Raw genomic sequence first — 19,595 nt, forward strand, 5'->3', positions numbered from 1 at the left:
GGCCTGGGGTCACACTGGCAGGCTGGGGGAGGGCGCGGGTGGACATGCTGAGGTGATAGGAGGAGAGACGGACAGGGCCTGACGTTGCTCTCTGCTTTGGGGCATTTTTGACACTATTCATAAAAAGTGATAGTGCGTGGTGAAGGTCTGAATGTACATTTTAAAAACTTCGTAGCAGGAGGAGAGTGTGATTGACAGCTGGAGGGCAGACCGCACCCTGCTCGAGGCGGGAGGGGGCAGGTGTTTGCAGGTGCACAGAGGACCTGGTGTGCATCTCCTGTGAGGGGTGTGTGACCCTGCAGGAGCTGCAGGAAGTGGGGCGCAGGCAGGGGATAGCGTGAGCTGTTTGAGCTCGAGTGTTTGAGCTGCTGGCGGTGCTTGCTGTGTGGCACCTTGGGCAGAATGGCCATGCTGGTATAAGGATGCTCGAACGGGTCAGCCTTCCTGTCAGCTCATCTGTCCCCTGAGCTGCCCACAGGCACAGTGAGGATGGCTGGTCCCTGGGGGAGGAGCTTGGGCCATGACAGTGACCACACTGAGCGCTCCTGGCCCTGATGGAGCTTCAGGGACTTGTAGTGTGGTGAAACCCACAAGCTGGGTCAAACATTGCGTATTTATCTTGACTCTATAATCAAAACAGCCTGAGCCTGATGTCTTGTAGCCTAGTGATGCCAGGCAGGGCCTTGTCTCAGTTGAGGGCAGTGTCTTCAGGGCCTCTAGGGTGTGGGTGCAGGTGGTCTTAAGTCTGAATGAGGTCAAAATGGGAAAGCTGGGTTTTAAGTGTGGTTCAGTTCCCCCTGGTTTTAATTATGGAGAATTTTAAATACATAGATGAGTTGAAGGAGCCGTGAGTGGTCCCACTTTGCGTTGAGAGATTGAGAGCAGGGCAGGGGCATCCTGGCCCCTCCCTGGGGGTGTGGGCCTCGCCAGGGATGGACTGGTCCCCACGTTAGGGTGGAGATGGAAGGAGGAGGTGTGGCGTTTCTGGGTGGGCAGCTCACCTTCAGAGTGTCCTCCCAACCTCGCCCACCCACCTACAGAGTGCCCCGGAGGGCAGAACACGCTGCTCCATGAGGTTTGGGCCTCCCGTCCGCCATAGGCTCCTCTGGGCCGTGGCTGCACCCCACCCATCTCCTTGTCTCCCTGGGTCTAGGCTCGGGGCGACCTGTCCCTCCCTGCAGCGCTGTTTGGGGTGTGCGCTGTGATGCGAGAGGGTGGTTTAGTTCACACACGGTAGGTAGACCCACAGCCTGGACATTTGGGGCTGCCTTTGACCCACTGACACCCTCTGATCGTGTCTCTCCAGGGGTGGACCTCATTGCTGCCTTCTACGGCTGCCTGTACTGTGGCTGCGTGCCCGTCACCGTGCGGCCCCCACACCCCCAGAACCTTGCCACCACACTTCCTACCGTCAAGATGATTGTGGAGGTAGGTGGGCGCTGCGGCCTGAGCGTGGTAGGCCTGAGCGTGGTTTGCTCCTGGGTGCTGTCTCAGCTGTGCCCTCAACCCTGTGTCCTGCAGGTCAGCAAGTCTGCGTGCGTGCTCACCACGCAGGCCATCATGCGGCTGCTCAGGTCCAAAGAAGCAGCAGCCACCGTGGACGCCAGGACCTGGCCGACCATTCTGGACACAGGTGTGTGTGCTGCGCCTGGGATCTGCCCTCTGCTTCTTGTGTTGTAGGGATTGCATTGTCACCACCAAAATACAGAAGTTGGGTGAGGGAGCCTGAGTCGGTGGTGAGAGGAGCCTGGCCAGTGGGGCACCGGCAGCCCATCCAGCACCTCAAGCCTAAAGCGGGTACCCAGAGCAGAGGGTGGCCAGTGGAGGGCAGAGGTCCTTCCGAGGCCATGTGCCTGCAGAGAGACGCCTCCTGCTGCACTCAGCGCCCACGCAGCAGTGGGCAGTTGTGGGGACCAGACAGCTCCCACAGCACAGACCCTTCCCGGACCCCCAGGAGTCACATGGGCCCTCTGCCTGGGCCTGTTGGGTCAGCCTGAGGGCTGAGAGGGTCCCAGCCCCTCCCCATCAGGACACCCCAGACCAGCAGGCTCTGTAGGGAATTCAGGGTACACGACCACACAGGTGCCCACTGGCGAACAGACAGGGTCCCTCCTTCCCCATCGCTCCGCGTTGCACCTTACCCACCAGGGCATCGCCCACAAGAGGAGGTTTAGGACCGAGTGTCCGTGACCACCTGCTTGATACCACTGCAGGCACTGGGAGCTGGCCCAGGCAGCTGGTGGCAGGGGGGCTGGGCTCGGGGCAAACGGGCTCGAAGGCATCCTGTTGCCTCGCTCGCTCCCTGCCCCGCCTCACCTGTGCCCACCTGTGTGCGGTCAGCGCTGTGCCCCGTGGTCCTGAGGGGTGTGATGAAGTTGGGTGAGGGAGCTTGACCCAACTTCTCAGTGCTCGCTGTGCGCACAAATGGCAACGAGCCTGGCTCATCACAGGCTCCAGGACCCAGCACAGTCTCTGCCCCTCTGAGCTTTCCAGGGGCTGTCACGGGCTGCCTTCTCCCGTCCGTGTCCACCACGCCCACTGTCAGCCGCCACACGCTCAGTGCGGTTAGCGAGGGTCCTCTCCACGCGGCCTCCCCATGTCCACATGCAGCCTGACCTCTGCTCTGAGCTCCCTGTCCCCAGGCGCAGTCCTGTCTCCCCTTCCCTGCAAGCCCTGAAGTGGCATCCACACCACCCGTGTCTCCTGGTCCACAGATGACATACCCAAGAAGAAGGTGGCCAGCGTCTTCAGGCCCCCGTCCCCGGATGTGCTCGCGTACCTGGACTTCAGCGTGTCAACGACCGGGATCCTGGCGGGTGTGAAGGTGGGTCCTCTGGCTGGAGCCCCTGTCCGCCTCGTCCTGACCCAGAGAGTGCTGATGCGGGTCTGTGCAGGCCCTGCTTCCTCCCAGGCTGGAAGCAGCAGTTTTGCTCCTTAAAGCTTGTGTTAAATATCAGTAAACCCCAAAATTAGGTTAGCCTGAAGAGTAATGCATGTCTTGATGTTTTATGGTGATACCTAAACTTTCTGATTCATGACTCTGGCCTCGACAACCAGCTGGCTTGGATGAGTCTGTCACCAAAAGCTCTGTTAAAATTCTTTATCGCCCTGATGTCTCGCCTAGAAGGTTTTTAGTGTGCATTCCTGGGGGTTTTTGGTGTATGTGGGCTTTTACTCCTTCAGATGTCGCATGCAGCCACCAGCGCCCTGTGCCGCTCCATCAAGCTGCAGTGTGAGCTGTACCCCTCCAGGCAGATCGCCATCTGCCTCGACCCCTACTGTGGCCTCGGCTTCGCCCTGTGGTGTCTGTGCAGGTGAGTGGAGGGCGGGTGTCAGGGGAGTGGAGGGCGGGTGTGCAGGGGGGTGGACAGCAGGTGTCAGGTGAGTGGAGGGCGGGTGTCAGGTGAGTGGAGGGTGGATGTGAGGTGAGTGGAGGGTGGGTGTGAGGGGAGTGGAGGGTGGATGTCAGGTGAGTGGAGGGTGGGTGTCAGGTGAGTGGAGGGTGGGTGTCAGGTGAGTGGAGGGTGGGTGTGCAGGGGGGTGGAGGGTGGGTGTCAGGTGAGTGGAGGGTGAGTTTCAGGTGAATGGAGGGTGGGTGTGCAGGGGGGTGGAGGGTGGGTGTCAGGTGAGTGGAGGATAGGTGTGCAGGGGCGTGGAGGGCGGGTGTCAGGGGAGTGGAGGGCGGGTGTCAGGTGAATGGAGAGTGGGTGTGCAGGGGGGTGGAGGGTGAGTGTCAGGTGAGTGGAGGGTGGGTGTCAGGTGAGTGGAGGGTGGTTGTGCAGGTGAGTGGAAGGTGGATGTCAGGTGAGTGGAAGTTGGATGTGCAGGTGAGTGGAGGGTGGGTGTCAGGTGAGTGGAGGGTGGGTGTCGGGTGAGTGGAGGGTGGGGGTGCAGATGAGTGGAGGGTGGGTGTCAGGTGAGTAGAGGGTGTGTGTGCAGGTGAGTGGAAGGTGGGTGTCGGGTGAGTGGAAGGTGGGTGTCAGGTGAGTGGAGGGTGGGTGTCAGGTGAGTGGAAGGTAGGTGTCAGGTGAGTAGAGGGTGTGTGTGCAGGTGAGTGGAAGGTGGGTGTCGGGTGAGTGGAAGGTGGGTGTCAGGTGAGTGGAGGGTGGATGTGCAGGTGAGTGGAAGGTGGGTGTCGGGTGAGTGGAAGGTGGGTGTCAGGTGAGTGGAGGGTGGATGTGCAGGTGAGTGGAAAGTAGGTGTCAGGTGAGTAGAGGGTGTGTGTGCAGGTGAGTGGAAGGTGGGTGTCGGGTGAGTGGAAGGTGGGTGTCGGGTGAGTGGGGGGTGGGTGTTGGGTGAGTGCGGGGTGAGTGTGCAGGTGATTGGAAGGTGGATGTCAGGTGAGTGGAGGGTGGGTGTCAGGTGAGTGGAGGGTGGGTGTCGGGTGAGTGGGGGGTGGGTGTTGGGTGAGTGCGGGGTGAGTGTGCAGGTGATTGGAAGGTGGATGTCAGGTGAGTGGAGGGTGGGTGTCAGGTGAGTGGAAGGTGGGTGTCGGGTGAGTGGGGGGTGGGTGTTGGGTGAGTGCGGGGTGAGTGTGCAGGTGATTGGAAGGTGGATGTCAGGTGAGTGGAGTGTGGGTGTGCAGGTGAGTGGAAGGTGGGTGTCAGGTGAGTGGAAGTTGGATGTGCAGGTGAGTGGAGGGTGGATGTCAGGTGAGTGGAGGGTGAGTGTACAGGCACGTGCACCATGGGTGTTCAGGTACAGCTCCACCCACTCCTTACCACCTGCTAACTGAACCGCTTCTCTAAAGTCCCACCCCCACCCATCTCTAAGATATATTGTTAAGGGTCCAGGAAGCAGAGGATACACCCTGAATGGCTGGTGTGTGTGAGTGTGCCGGCAGCTGGAGTGTGGGTCTGAAATGGAGTTAAAGGGTAGAAGTGCATTTTTATTAAATGCACACTCTGTGTTACTACCAATTCCATCCAGGACAGGGAAGTAGGGACCCATCTTCATGAATAGAACCTAGCCCTGCCCACAGTGGGTCCCTCACCAAGACCCTGGGCCCCTGAATGCTGGTGGGCGGACCTGCGTCCCACATTTTCCACCGAAACCCCGACTTGACCAGAGCAGGAGGGGCGGACTCTGCCTGGAAGGGCAGATCCTTGAGGGGTGAGGTGTAGTGCTGACCCCTCCCTGTCGCTGTCACAGCGTCTACTCTGGACACCAGTCGGTACTGGTGCCCCCGCCGGAGCTGGAGACCAACGTGTCCCTGTGGCTGTGGGCCGTCAGCCAGTACAAGGCGCGCGTCACGTTCTGCTCCTACTCGGTGATGGAGATGTGTGCCCGGGGCCTGGGTGCGCAGACAGCGGCACTCAGAGTGAGTGCGGGCGGGCCTGGAGAGACCCCAGGGACAGTTCCGGTGGGAAGAGGGGGCTGGAAACAGAAAACCCTCCCTGGGGGCCCTGCCCCGCGCTGTGAGCTCCACCCCCACACATACCTGTGGAGCACCCCGCAGCGGCCCCTCACTTCTTCTGGGAGGAGATGAGGGGTGGGTCCGACCCTGGCTCTGAGCGTACCGAGGGATCTCTGAGGCCTCATGGTCCCCAGGGCCTGGGGCTGGAGTGTAGCAGCGGAGGACGCGGAGGCACGGAACCCAGGGGCCGGGGCTCCGTGCGGTTTGGCCCTTGCGCGCAGACGCAGGCGTGGCATGCACGCTCCTCCCGCAGATGAAGGGCGTGAACCTGTCGTGTGTGCGCACCTGCATGGTGGTGGCTGAGGAGCGGCCCAGAATCGCGCTCACACAGTCCTTCTCCAAGCTGTTCAGAGACCTGGGCCTGCCCGCGCGCGCCGTGAGCACCACGTTCGGCTGCAGGGTCAATGTGGCCATCTGCCTCCAGGTAAGGCCGCGGGGCTTCCTCAGGGCGCCTGTGCACGCCCTGCACCGCCCCGTCCCTTGGTCCCTTCTGGCCTCCAGCCTTTTGATTTTCCAAGTATGGCTTTGAGAACTGAGCATTTTTGTTTAAAAGAGATTCTGTTCTTGATGAACAAAGGCTTATTTGGAAAAAGCACCAGTTGTTTTTGAACAGTGACAATTACTGAGAGGAATTGATAAGCTGGACACAGTATGCAGCTAATATTCCAAAGCAAGATTGAGTTTATTGTTTTGTGAGACATCTGGCAATTTTAAATGGAAACATTAATGAGTGTGATCATTTATATTGCCCTAAACTCATTCTTGAAACACTGAGGTATTTTACTTTTTAAAAGGAAACAAAGTTTCAGAACAGCTCACTGTAGCAGTGTTCTGCTTCTTCAGGGGGCTGGGGCTCTTTTCCAGGTTTCTGGCTGGTATCTCAATCCCACTTCTTTCTAAAATGCATTGCGTGCACCTGCTCCTACATTCAGGGTTGTTGGGAGGAAAGGCCTCAGGAGAACCACAGTCCCTCGTCCCCCAGCCCCGGTCCTGACCAATGCCCGCCGGGTGCAGGGCGTGTCTGGACTGGGGAGATCAGCATCCTGTTGTCCAGGTGTTCCTGTGACATCCTCTCCACAGTATAGATGCCGACCGTCCAGGTCTCGCTTGGACCCTTACTGCATAGCAGGAGGAGGTGGAGGGGTCCCTCGGGAGATCCCTTCTGATGTCGATGGTGCGACTGCACCTCGACTGGTGGCGTGGGGTTGGTGGCTGTATGCGCGGCCCTTCTGTCCGCTCAGCGTCTGGGAGCCGGCTCCTCCTTCCTGGAAACGTCAGCAGGAGCCTGGCTATTGCTCTGTGCGCTTCGATGCAGTGATGCCTTTTGCTCTCTCTCAGCTCCTTCCTCACGTGCCTATGCTCTCTGTTTGTGTTTCCTGTGGCGTCTCTTCCCTGTCTCGCTCTGCTGGCCTCCTTTGTGTCTGTCAGCCCAACAGGCTGGGAAAGCTGGCTGAGCAGGTATGACCTTGACCTTGACCTCGAGGTGCCTCTGTGCTTCTGTGAGTTCATGTGGCCTCTCGTGGTCTTGCTCCTTTGTAAAAACGAGCTTAAAAGCAGAGTATTTTCAGAAGTATTTAGCATTCACAGTCTGCTGCCTCTGGAGGAAGAGCCGTCTTCATTCCAGGGCAGACGTTGGTGACATTGTCTGGGATCGCCAGAGAATGGTGTTGGGGCGGAGTGTCTGTGTACTTTGATGTTCAGTGTCTAACAGAAGGGACGTGCTGTCCTCTGTCAGGGCCAACGTCAGGTGTCAAGTGAGAGGAATGGAGTGGGAACATCACTGAACGTCCTGCTGAGGCCTCGCCCCTGAAGGAGCCACGCTGTGCTCAGCCCTTAAGAGAATTAGGTCTGAGCAAGCACAGCTCAGGGAAATGCCCCCAAACCCATGGTGGTGTTTTCTCAGGGACCAGTGGGAATCGAAGCTGTCAGGACTGAAATGTGAGATTGTTTGCCTTGATCTCTCCCTTCAGTGCTAGGGGAGGCTTCCCGCCATGTCAGCAAGTCTTGTAGGTGTTTGGAGGAAGGCAGACACCTGCTGGGGGCAGAGCAGTTGCCTTCCCGCCCCCGCCCCGCCCCCTGGCTGGGAGGAGCTGTGCCTGTGTGCATGCCACACCCCTGGAAACGATGGGCGTGAGGTTTGAGCGGACGTTCCTCTGCTCCCCTTGCAGGGCACGGCCGGCCCAGACCCCACAACTGTCTATGTGGACATGAGGGCACTGCGCCATGACAGGTAACAGCCCCCAGCCCCCTTCAGCCTGGGCCTCCCCTGCCCACTGTGTTCTTCCTTTTTAAAAAAGTTATTTTGTTTTATTTTTTATTCGCTGTGCTGGGTTTCGCTGCAGTGCTCAGGCTTCTCATTGCGGTGGCTTCTGCAGAGCACAGGCTCTAGGTGCTTGGGCTCAGTAGTTGTGGCACGTGGTCTTAGTTGCCCCTTGGCATGTGGGGTCTCCCCGAAACAGGGGTTGAACCCATGGCCCCTGCATGGGCAGGAGGATTCTTAACCACTGGACTGCAGGGAAGTCTCACCATGTCCTCCTTTAATCAGTTGTTCCCACGACCAGGAGGGGACCGACCTTCCAAGAGTGACCGAGCATTTGACACTGGGATTTTTATGGGTAAAAACCAGGAAGACCCGTCTCCAGGCAGGATGTAGGCATCCTGTCAGCACATGTGTCCTGGGGGCCCCACGGTGTGTGCCTCGAGGCCTGGGTCCCCCCCGGCTTTAGAGCCAGATTCTGACCCTCACATTCAGCTTGAGGGAAACTGTGGTGGACTCTCCTGGAGGGCGAGGCCAGCTGGCCAGGGGCTCCTGACCTGAGCGCTGCTGGTTGAGCCAGGCACCTGAAGTCACTGTCCCAAGGTCACAGCAAGGTCACGATCCAAGGCCAAAGGCTTGGCTGCCGTCACGGGACTGCCCGTCACAGTGCTGATCAATTCTGATTGCCTTATGAGTTGCCTTCTTTAGAGATTGCTGTCTGTGTAGTCAATTTTATTTGTTTCCCTTGTTCGTTTGTAGGGTACGTCTGGTGGAACGGGGCTCTCCGCACAGTCTGCCATTGACTGAGTCTGGAAAGGTAGTGGCGTGGGGCTTGGCTTCCAGCTTATGTCCCCTGAGGTCCAGCTGGCCTCACCTCCTTGCATACGCGCACACACACACACACATACACATACACACACACTCACACAGACACACACATGTACTCACAGACACACACATACATACACACTTGCACACAGACACACATACACACACATACTCACATGCATTCACACAGTCACACAAGCTCAGACACACTTACACATACCCACATATAGACACACCCATACACATCATACAAACAGATGCACACTCACATACACTCACACACCCATACACATACACTCACATACAACACGCACACACGTACATGCTCACACACTCTCTACATCTTTCTGTCCACATCTGAGCTCCAGCCCAGAGGGAGGACCTCAGATGCAGACCTGCAGGAACTGCACTGCAGGGTCTTGAGGCCTTGGCGCTTTGGTGCCACCTGGAGCAGCCCACTGGGGCCTGGAAGAGCTTCTCCCCTGGCTCAGGTGACAGCTAGGCAGTATCCCCAGTGGCAGTTCACCATTAAAGCAGTCCAGGCCTGGTTCGACCGCATGAGCTGTGTCAAGGGCTTAGGTGGTGGGGCCGTGAGACCACCCAAGGGCACCTAGGGAAAAACTGTGGGCCACCATGAGGGCTCAGCAGGCATAGACCCAGGAGACCAGGCATTTTCAGAACCAGGGGAGGTTCGGAGGAAAGAAGAAGGCTCCCAGGAGCGGTCAGGCAGGGTGAAGGGGGAGGGACTTGAGGGGGATGCGCGACAGAGTGGAGCCAGCACAGCCCCTAGCCCTGCTCACACACGCTGTGCACATGTCTGCCTCTCAGGAGGCAGGGCGTGCCCAGAGAGGGACAGGGCAGCGGGGGCAGCACTGATGAGCCCAGGTGAGTGTGGGAGAGGAGCTAGTAGGGGCTGTGTACCTCCCGAGGGCGGCCCCAGAAGAGGAGCAGGCTCAGCTGGTGTGAAGGTCCCGGGACCACAGAGAGGCTAGTGTGGCTGGAGCTTCACGGAGTGGAGGGGAGGAGGGAGAGTGTAGGTGTCGGAGGGAGGGGCTGGGGGCTGGAGATGGTCCTGGGCTCCCCCACCCTTCCCTGGGTGCACAGACGTGTCCCACTACAATCTGCATTTTCCTTTCTGTAAACATGGTGGTTTTTCTCAAAGCAGTTCTTAATTCTTTCTGGTACATTTTTATTTCTTATCACATGTGGCTCTGCACTCAGTTTTGATGGACTTCCCCCCCTGTTATTTCTCTGTTACAATAACTTGGGCCTGATGGACTGGGGTTCTGGGAAGAGCTCTGGGTCCTCAGGGTCCAGGTTGGTAACATGGGGGGAGGTCAGAGGCTCAGCAGCATCCCATGGGCAACAGAACAGAGCCCGACCAGCCTTCCGTGACCCCTCGCCTCTCCCCCACCTGCTGGAAAGCTCCACTGTCATCTCCTGTTTTACACCCAGGGAAACTAAGGACACAGAATAGGTACCCAGAAGCAGCCAGGTGGTCAGTCCCATGTCCAGTGGGGCCGCAGGCCCCGGGTTGGGATGCTGAACATGAAGCACCCTCCCCAGCCTTCTCCACAGCCTCTGGTGGGCATGGAGCCCCAAGTCTGAGGGCAGGAATGCCTCTTGGTGGCCAGGTTTCCTTCCAGAACCAGAAACTCTGGGGTGGGTGGGGGCCCAGCCGAGCTGTGTTTGGACTCCCTGGCCTCAAGAGCCCCGACAGGGGCCTCAGGGAAAGATCCCCTCCTCCCCTCTCCATGTCCAAAATAGAGTTCATTCTCAGGAGCTGGATGATTTTGCTAAGATTCACAATTTATTTTTATTTATTAAAATCTCTTACTTCTGTTAAAATTCAGTCAGATTTAGGTCGGGTTCTGAACCTGGTCATGGCCGTGTATGAGTCACGTCCTTGTGATCAGCTTCAAAGGGCGTTGTTTTTGCCGCTCTTGCGTCAGGAGGGCCACGCTCCCTCTGACGAGCATGGTTCTCCTTCCAGATTCTCCCTGGAGTGAAGGTCATCATCGCCCACACAGAGACCAGAGGGCCCCTGGGAGACTCGCACCTGGGGGAGGTGAGGATGGGGACCCCACCTCTCGCTGGCCCCTGGGTGTGCATGCGGGTTACTCCCAGTTCTTTCTTTGCGATGAACTGTACGCTGCAGTCCTGCAACTGTCACTCAGGGGTCCTAGGAGGGGAACGGTTTGTTTGAAGGCGAGAATTCTTTGCTCTCTGGGCCTCTCTTGTGACTTATTTCAAGCCCCTTACCCCCACCCCACTGTGTGCTGCCGTGTCTTGGGACACACAGTGCCTGGCACTTGTGATGACTGACCCCCTTGTGCTCTGGGCCCCAGATCTGGGTGAGCAGCCCCCACAATGCCACCGGGTACTACACAGTCTACGGGGAAGAGGGGCTCCATGCCGACCACTTCAGTGCCCGGCTGAGTTTCGGAGACACCCAGACTGTTTGGGCGAGGACTGGCTTCCTGGGCTTCCTTCGAAGGACAGAGCTCACCGATGCCAGCGGAGGTGAGGGGTCCTATGCAGTGCTCACCCCCAGTCTTGGGGCTACCACAGCCAGGAGCCCCTACAGGCAGTGTCTTGGGACCTCCTGCCAACTCACCTCACCCCTTCCCAGGAGCTGGTTTCTTTAGGAGCTCTGATACGGTTTCTCTGAAAGTTGTTCCTTTTCCTTCACTGTTCCTGGATCCTGACCTCTGCTGAGGGTGTGGGGGTTCTGGGGGAGGCTGTTGGGCCCCCCAGGCAGAGCCATGGGCATGTCTCACCAGCCATGTATCAGGGCCTCCCCATACATTCCCCCAAGGTCACAGAGTCCACAGCCACAGCAGGCTGGCCAGATGCAGTCAGAACTTTGGGAGCCCCTGTAGCTGCTGCCTTGTCTCCGAGATAGTAGAAGTTGTTCTGTACTCTTCACACGTGGGTGCGCACGGCAGGAGGCTTCAGCACGGGAGCCATGCTGAGGTGGTGAACTGTGCCATCTGCAGAGCGACATGATGCGCTGTACGTGGTGGGGTCTCTGGACGAGACGCTGGAGCTGAGGGGCATGCGCTACCACCCCATCGACATCGAGACGTCCGTGATCCGTGCGCACAGGAGCATTGCTGAATGGTGAGGGCCCAGGGGACCAGCTGGCAGCTCTCGCGCGGTCATGTGGGCAGCCACCTCCTCTCCAGGAGCAGACCCCAGACACACTCTGCGAATCATGTGCCAGAGACCCCTTGTTTGGGTTTGCTTGGTTTTTCTTCTTCTCTCAATCAGTCTTAAACTAAGAGTCTGTCCCCAAATGCACAGGCAAAATGTGAGCGCCCCAGTTACTCCGAAATACCTCTGCATTTGCATGGATTTCCTAATTTAAATGGTCAAGACGCATGATTTCCTCACTTTGGAGGGAGGTTGCTGTGGGAAAAGTACAGCTTTCAATATCAAATAATATTCTTGATTCTTGTTATTCAGTTGCTAGGTTGAATCCAACTGTTTGTGACCCCATGGACTGCAGCATGCCAGGCTTCTCTGTCCTCCACTATCTCTCACACTCACGTCCCTTGAGTCAGTGATGTCATCCAACCATCTTGTCCTCTGTAGCCCCTTTCTCCTCCTGCCCTCGTTCTTTCCCAGCATCAGTGTCTTTTTTCATTGAGTGAGCTCTTCACATCAGATGGCCAAAATATTGGAGTTTCAGCTTCAGCATCAGTCCTTCCAGTTGAAACCAGTTCTGATGTGATGTAGCCTCAGAGTGTAGGCTGTACTTGAGCTCACGGCTCTTGTGAGAAGAAAAATTGCCTCACCAAACCAGGCAGATAATAGAGACCACTTGAGGCTTGCAGTGAGGAAATAGAGTTTATTGAAAAGGGGCAGAGAAGACTTCCGACATAGACATCAGAAGTGGGTAGAGAGAGTCCCCACGTTGTTAACTTGAGCAGAAAATTATATACTTTTCAGTTGGCTGCTTAGGTAAAAAGAATATCTCAAGACTGTAAAAGTTCCACCAGACCCTTTTCCAAGGCATCCTGAGATAACTTTAGTTCGAGATTAGCCAGAAGGAACGAATTCCTGTTGAGGAGGAAAGCATGCCTTTAAGCAAGATGTTGTTGCTATATAATTATTAACACGGTGCCTACATGACTGCTAAGGTAAAGAATTCAGACTTTATCCCTGAGGGGCCTTGGACTACTTATCAAACTGGCTGAAGTTAACTATATCACACTGAGTATTGAGGGTTGATTTCCTTTAGGATTGTCTGGTTTGATCTTGCTGTCCAAGGGACTCTCTAGAGTCTTCTCCAGCACCACAGTTAGAAAGCATCAATTCTTTGGTGCTCAGCCTTCTTTATGGTCTAACTCTCACATCGATGTACGACTACTGGAAAAACCATAGCTTTGACTGTACAGACCTTTCTTGGCAAAGCAATGTCTCTGCTTTTTAATATGCTGTCTAGGTTTAGCATAGCTTTTCTTCCAAGATGCAAGTGTCTTTTGGTTTCATGGCTGCTATGATTTTGGAGCCCAAGAAAATATAGTCTGTTACTGTTTCCACTTTTCCCCCTTCCATTTGCCATGAAGTCATGGGACCAGATGCCATGATCTTACTTTTTTAAATATTGAGTTTTAAGCCAGCTTCTTCACTCTCCTCCTAACCCTAACCCATCTTGTCCCATCAGTTCATGGCAAATCAGAGGGGAAAAATAGAAGCAGTAACAGATGCTTCCTCCTTTGAAGGAAAGCCAACAAAGGTCTGTAGTCACAACTATGGTTTTTAAACCTGATGCAAAGAACAAGTCATTAGAAAAGACCCTGATGCTGGGAAAGATTAAGGGCAGAAGGAGAAGAGGGTGGCAGAGGGTGAGATGGTTAGATGGCATCACGAACTCAATAGACATGAGTTTGAGCAAATGCTGGGAGATAGTGAAGGACAGGGAAGCCTGCTGTACTGCAGTGCAAGGGGTCACAAAGAGCTGGACACAACTTAGTGACTGAACAACTGTATTCGAATTCTTTGGCTGACTATGAGGACTACTCCATTTCTTCTAAGGGATTCTTGCCCACAGTAGTAGATATGGTGGTCATCTGAATTAAATTCACCCATTCCCCTCCCTTTTAGTTTGCCGATTCCTACGGTGTCAGTGTTCACTCTTGCCATCTCCTGCTGGACCACTTCCAATTTACCTTGATTCATGGATCTAACATTCCGGGTCTCTATGCAATATTGTTCTTTCATCAGACGTTACTTTCACCACCAGACACATCCACAACTGAGCTTCATTTCCACTTTGGCCCGCTGCTTTATTCTTTCTGGAACTCTTAGTAATTGCCCTCTGTTCTTCCCCAGTAGCTCTTCCCCGTATTAGACACCTTCCGACCTGGAGGGGCTCATCTTCTGGTGTCATGTATTTTTGCCTTTTCATATTGTCCCTAGGGTTCTCTAGGCAAGAATGCTAAAGAGGATGGGTCCTCCAGTGGACCATTTTTTGTCAGATTTGTCTTGATTCTTAGAGAGAACTTTAATTAGAGTAGATATTCCAATAAAACACACTTAGCCAAACCTTTGAATTGTAACTGACTTGAGCAGAGGATGACGTCAGTAAACCTGCTTAAGTATGTTTCAGTGGTCTTTGCCTGGCATCATTTCCTGTGTGTCCTTGGCCCCTGAAGCCATTGCCCAGCCCCATGTGACACCATTCGCCTTCTACCTGCAGCGCTGTGTTCACCTGGACCAACCTGCTGGTGGTGGTGGTGGAGCTGGACGGGCTGGAGCAGGACGCGCTGGACCTGGTGGCCCTGGTGACGAACGTGGTGCTGGAGGAGCACCACCTGGTGGTGGGCGTGGTGGTCATCGTGGACCCGGGTGTCATCCCCATCAACTCCCGTGGGGAGAAGCAGCGCATGCACCTGCGCGATGGCTTCCTAGCTGACCAGCTGGACCCCATCTACGTGGCCTACAACATGTGAGCCCGCTCAGCCCCGACCAGCTGGACCCCACCTGCATGGCCTACAACACGTGAGCCCACTCAGCCCCGACCAGCTGGACCCCACTTGTGTGGCCTACAGCACGTGAGCTTGCTCAGCACCAGCCCCAGAGGGGCCTCATGAGCCATTGGAGGGGCTGGGGTACGTCTGCAGCCCCTGGGGAGAGGACCCCAGGCTCCTGAGCACAGGGCCCCACCCATGCGCTTACATACCCATCTCATTCTAGAAACCACTTCCTGAATTACTCAAAACCTTTTAATCATCTGGAACATTTACAGAAACATGAATGTCAGTATTGCAACAGATGGTGTGACTGGGAAAGAAGCCTGGTGCGGGCACTGCAGGTGCTGTAGGTGTAGTCCTCTGCTGTATTATGAGTTTGCACTTTTTTTAGGCTAAAAATTCAGTTCTCGATTTTAAAAATTCAGCTATACCATTTCAGATGACAAGGTCATACTTAGAATTTATGCGAGAAGGAATTTGAGGCCCAGGGACAGCTGCTTCAGTTCTGATTCACAGGGAAGAGCAAAATACAGAAAGGCTGGTGGGCAGGGCATGATCCTGGCCTGGCCCCCTCTTCCCCACCCCCGACCTGCTTTGGGCCCCAGACCAGGCTCATGCACACACACTTCCTCTCTGAACATTGGTATGCCACCTGCCTGCCTGTGTCATCTCTAACCCTCGACAGGGTCCATCAGGTGAGCAGCTGTTTCAGAAAGATAAAGAAACGCTGAGTTTTAAACCTCTTTCTGCATTTCTGACTTGTTGCTATTCAGCTGAAGTGCTGATTTTCATGACCACAGTATAGGATCTTCTCACTGTCCAAAAGTGTACTGAGTTACTGTTTTTATTACACATCAGCAGATGTGGACTCACCGGTGGGCTGAGGTTTACATGTGTGGTGGTACAGCCCAGGGCCCGAGAACTTTGCCAGCCACTGTTGCATCGTGAGTTGTGTGCCTGTAAAATTTGGCCAAATCATGTTCACTTATTTTATTTGAACTCGACTAAACTGAGTGATATAATATTATAGTAAATATAAATCAGAGAACGTGAAATCCTTTAGATACTTCTAAGAATTTGAAGTTAAGCTCGAATCTAAGACAGAGTATTTTTGTATCACTAATAAAAAATGTGTTACGAATTGTCAGGGACTGCGGGTCAGAAAGTTTACGAATCACATGCTTCCTAGAAACAGCCAGGTTTTTCTGGAATTAACCTGAATCAGTGCCTAACAGTTGTTAATTCTTTACCATTTAAAATTCTCCGCCAAAAAGGCCTGGCTGACTGGGCTGACTCTCACATCTAACTCTCGGCTACAAGTAGCTTGTGCTCAGTAGCTCTTGGTATGCAGTGTGGTATGTAAGAACATACTGGAACTGAACAGTCCTCGTGTAATTATGTATATAACATGTGTAACTTATTGTTTGACATACAGAGGTTCTAGCAATGGACTAATGGATATTCCTCATAACAGAATGGCCTGTAGGAGAGGAACCACCCAGCCCTTTATGTTGTCATTTTATAGCAACAGGCATTGTAAAATTTTTGTATTGAAAGGTAAGTGGCAGTAAGATACGTCTTGTAAATTAAGATTTTAAGAAGCATTAAAATGTTTTAAAATTACTCTCTGGGAATTCTGTATGTCAGAAAAAATTTTTATATCAATATGTTAATAAAAGTTATGGACTGTTTGTAATTCTGCCATTTGAAATGTGTGAAAAGATTTTTTAAATTACCCCAAAAAGCAGGTATTTTATTATGCATTTTTCTTTGCTGAATATAGAAGCATTTATGCTGCAGCATAAAATCTACAAAGCACATTAAAGTATAAAGAATAAAATTTAAATCTCCCATAATCCTACCTCTCGTTTAATGACAGTGTGTTAGTATTTGATGTAAATCCTTTCCAGGTTTAATTTTTTTCTTTAAAAACACTTCTACAAAATTAGGTCAGTCATATACTTTTATAATCAGCTTTTGTACTTAATAAATTAGACTTTTAATCTGTTCGATATATTCTTCTGCATGTTTTAACAATTGTGTCACACAGCAGGTGGGGGCAGCTTGTCCTCACAGGCTCTGTCAGCACCCTCTCAGCCTGCTACCATGAGCCTCCTCACAGGAGCACGTTCATACGCACAGCCTGCCTGGGGCTCAGCTCTGCTGGGGTGAAGCTTTGGGCACTCCATCCTTGGAAGGGCACAGGGCGGAGTGGAGAGGCTGTTCCTGGAAACCTGAGAACACTGGCAATAAAAAATGAGTCCCTGTCAGTCAAATAAGTATCCTGTCTGGTGATGCTGTATATATTTTCATGTGTTTGTGGTCATTTTACTTTCTCATTTGATGTGTTTTACTTGGCAGTTCTTATGGTGTGCAAGGGTTTTGGGGTTTTTTTTTTTAGTTGATTTGTAGGAGCCAGTTTATGTTAAGGATCAGAACCTCTGTATAATCCATACTTTTCCTACTGGGCCATTTGTATCTTGATTCTCTGTTTTTGTTTTTAATTGAAGGATAATTGCTTTACAATATTGCATTCTGCTTGTTTTTTAAATGTACTGATTATTTTATGCAAACTAAGGTTACTTGTGCTTAATTTCAGATTATGAATATAGCTGACTTGTTTCAGAGAGATTGTCCTGGGATGGTCAGCTCAACTCTATGGGGAACGACTCACCTCCTGTGTTTGCCTCTTCTTGCCAGAGTCTGCCAGAGTCAGACGCTGTCTCCAGGGCCTCTCCCTGAGAGCAAGCGTTGTTGGAGAATCATGCACATGCTACTTGCTGGTGCAAAAACGAGAGAGGAGCATTCTCTTTCTACCTGAGACCATGCTGCATAAGTTTTAGGTCTTGAGTTAAAGAAGAAACACTTTCTCTAAACTGGATGCAGTAACAGTGTAATAACACTGTGTATAGCATTTGTCCTCTTTCCTCTGATACTCGTTTGGCTTCTCAGGTGACACTAGTGGTAAAGAACATGCCTGCCAGTGCAGGAGCCATAAGAGAAGTGGGTTTGATCCCTAGGTCAGGAAGATCTCCTGAAGTAGGAAATGGCATCCCACCCCGGTATTCTTGCCTGGAAGATCCCATGGATAGAGGAGCCTGGCTGGCTACAGTCCATAGGGTCCCAAAGAGTCGGACACAACTGAAACTACTTAGCACTCTTGATACTCAATTTCAGTAATGAATTCTCTTAAAAGGTAACTATATGCAAAACTTGAAAACCTCTTTATGTTCAAGAACAATCATCTTTGAACTGTCTGAACAGGTAGCTGGACCACCCTCCCCACATGGGAAGTCTGAGAACCTGCAGCTTCACCCAGGTGAGCTCAGTCCCTTCCTCATCTCGATTCCCCACCCTCCCCCCCACCACTTCCCTACGTCCAGCAGTGCCCTTCAGGTTCAGTGTGAGAACTATTCCACATGAATCATGAGATGTTTTGGAAGTATTTGCCAGGGCCATATGAGGCAAGAAACTGAGGCATTAACCCTTAGTTTTAAGTGCCAGCTAAGTGAGGGCAACTTACTCCTCAGGCTCTCATATCTATTAAAGAGCCACATGTCTTAAGTGTTCATTGCAGATGCCACAAGACAGAAGTTGAAAAGGGGCCACAAGGGGCCAGATGAAGCTTTGGGGAGGAGGGAGCACAGGTGTATTGCTACCTATTGCCACTCCAGTAGCAGCGAGCTGGACCTCCAGGTGTGCACCCAGGTACTGCAGCAACTCCCAGGGGAGCAGAGGATAAAGGCCATCTGGAGGCTGTTGTGCTGCGATGGGGTGGGACACAAGTTCAGACACAGTGGTTAGCATTTGCTTTACATCAGAAGGTAAAGAAAGAACGTCAACTTCTGGCATGATGAGATGAGAAGCTCTGTGTACATGCTAGCCAGCAAAATGGGTGAAAATTTAATTTTAAGCTTTTGGAAATGGTCGTAAGAGCATATACAACAAATGAAGAAACAGCTAAATGTGACAGTTGAGTAATAAAAACAAGTCTTTTTTCAATATAAATTTATTTCTTTTAATTGGAGGCTAATTATTTTACAATATTGTATTGGTTTTGCCATACATTGACATGAATCCGCCATAGGTGTACATGTGTTCCCCATAGGTTTGGAAGTTTTGGCCACAGCAGTCAGATTAGAAAAATAAAACGAATCCAAATTGGAAAAGAAGCAAAACTCACTGTTTGCAGATGACATGATCCTCTACATAGAAAACCCTAAAGACTCCACCAGAAAACTACTAGAGCTAATCAATGAATATAGAAAGTTACAGGATATAAAATCAACACACAGAAATCCCTTGCATTCCTATACACTAATAATGAGAAAATAGAGAAATTAAGGAAACAATTCCATTCACCATTGCAACGAAAAGAATAAAATACTTAGGAATATATCTACCTAAAAAAATAAAAGACCTATATATAGAAAACTATAAAACACTGGTGAAAGAAAGAGGACACTAATAGATGGAGAAATATACCATGTTCATGGATTGAAGAGTCAATATAGTGAAAATGAGTATACTACTCAAAGCAATCTATAGATTCAGTGCAATCTCTATCAAGCCACCAACAGTATTTTTCACAGAGCTAGAACAAATAATTTCACAATTTATATGGAAATACAAAAAAAAAAAAAACCCTCAAATAGCCAAAGCAATCTTGAGAAGGAACTGGAGGAATCAACCTGCCTGACTTCTGGCTCTACTACAAAGCCACAGTCGTCAAGACAGTATGGTACTGGCACAAAGAGAGAAATATAGATCAATGGAACAAAATAGAAAGCCCAGAGATAAATACACGCACCTAGGGACACCTTATCTTTGACAAGTCTGTTGTTTGAACCAAGACTATTCATTCCCTCCAACCTCTCAGCTGAGCCAAGCAGAAATCTACTGCAGACATGTGGAGCCAGGGACACAGGCTTCTGTCCCACCGGTTATCTGTTGGTACAGATATGTTCTGGGTGAGAGCAGATGAGAGAGAACATGCTCTGTTCTTCTCTAGTGGGTGGAGTTTTCACCTTGAGCAAATGATTCTAACTATACAGGGTGCTGGGTGCTCTTCCAGCTAGTGAGATGGGAGGGACATAGTGCTTCTAACTATACA

At 52.3% G+C, this 19,595-nt stretch overlaps 1 protein-coding gene across 6 annotated transcripts in view; it reads left to right on the forward strand.

The window, feature by feature from the left end:
• DIP2A (disco interacting protein 2 homolog A) overlaps positions 1-17,008 on the forward strand; it is a 121,661-nt gene extending 104,653 nt beyond the window's left edge. For 5 of the 6 annotated variants that reach the window (XM_070796457.1, XM_070796442.1, XM_070796449.1 and 2 more), the window contains 12 exons: positions 1,307-1,428; positions 1,522-1,633; positions 2,715-2,824; positions 3,184-3,314; positions 5,152-5,320; positions 5,670-5,840; positions 7,585-7,646; positions 8,433-8,490; positions 10,495-10,569; positions 10,850-11,024; positions 11,501-11,624; positions 14,209-17,008. In XM_070796457.1, coding sequence (XP_070652558.1) covers positions 1,307-1,428; positions 1,522-1,633; positions 2,715-2,824; positions 3,184-3,314; positions 5,152-5,320; positions 5,670-5,840; positions 7,585-7,646; positions 8,433-8,490; positions 10,495-10,569; positions 10,850-11,024; positions 11,501-11,624; positions 14,209-14,461 — 1,562 coding nt within the window. In that variant the 3' untranslated portion in view covers positions 14,462-17,008. Of the gene's footprint in view, positions 1-1,306; positions 1,429-1,521; positions 1,634-2,714; positions 2,825-3,183; positions 3,315-5,151; positions 5,321-5,669; positions 5,841-7,584; positions 7,647-8,432; positions 8,491-10,494; positions 10,570-10,849; positions 11,025-11,449; positions 11,625-14,208 lie in introns of those variants that run through there. The other variant, XM_070796475.1, reaches the window with a different exon arrangement.
• The last annotated feature ends 2,587 nt before the right edge of the window (positions 17,009-19,595 follow it).

Source organism: Bos indicus, chromosome 1, assembly GCF_029378745.1.
Source record: "Bos indicus isolate NIAB-ARS_2022 breed Sahiwal x Tharparkar chromosome 1, NIAB-ARS_B.indTharparkar_mat_pri_1.0, whole genome shotgun sequence".
Lineage (NCBI taxonomy): Eukaryota > Metazoa > Chordata > Mammalia > Artiodactyla > Bovidae > Bos > Bos indicus.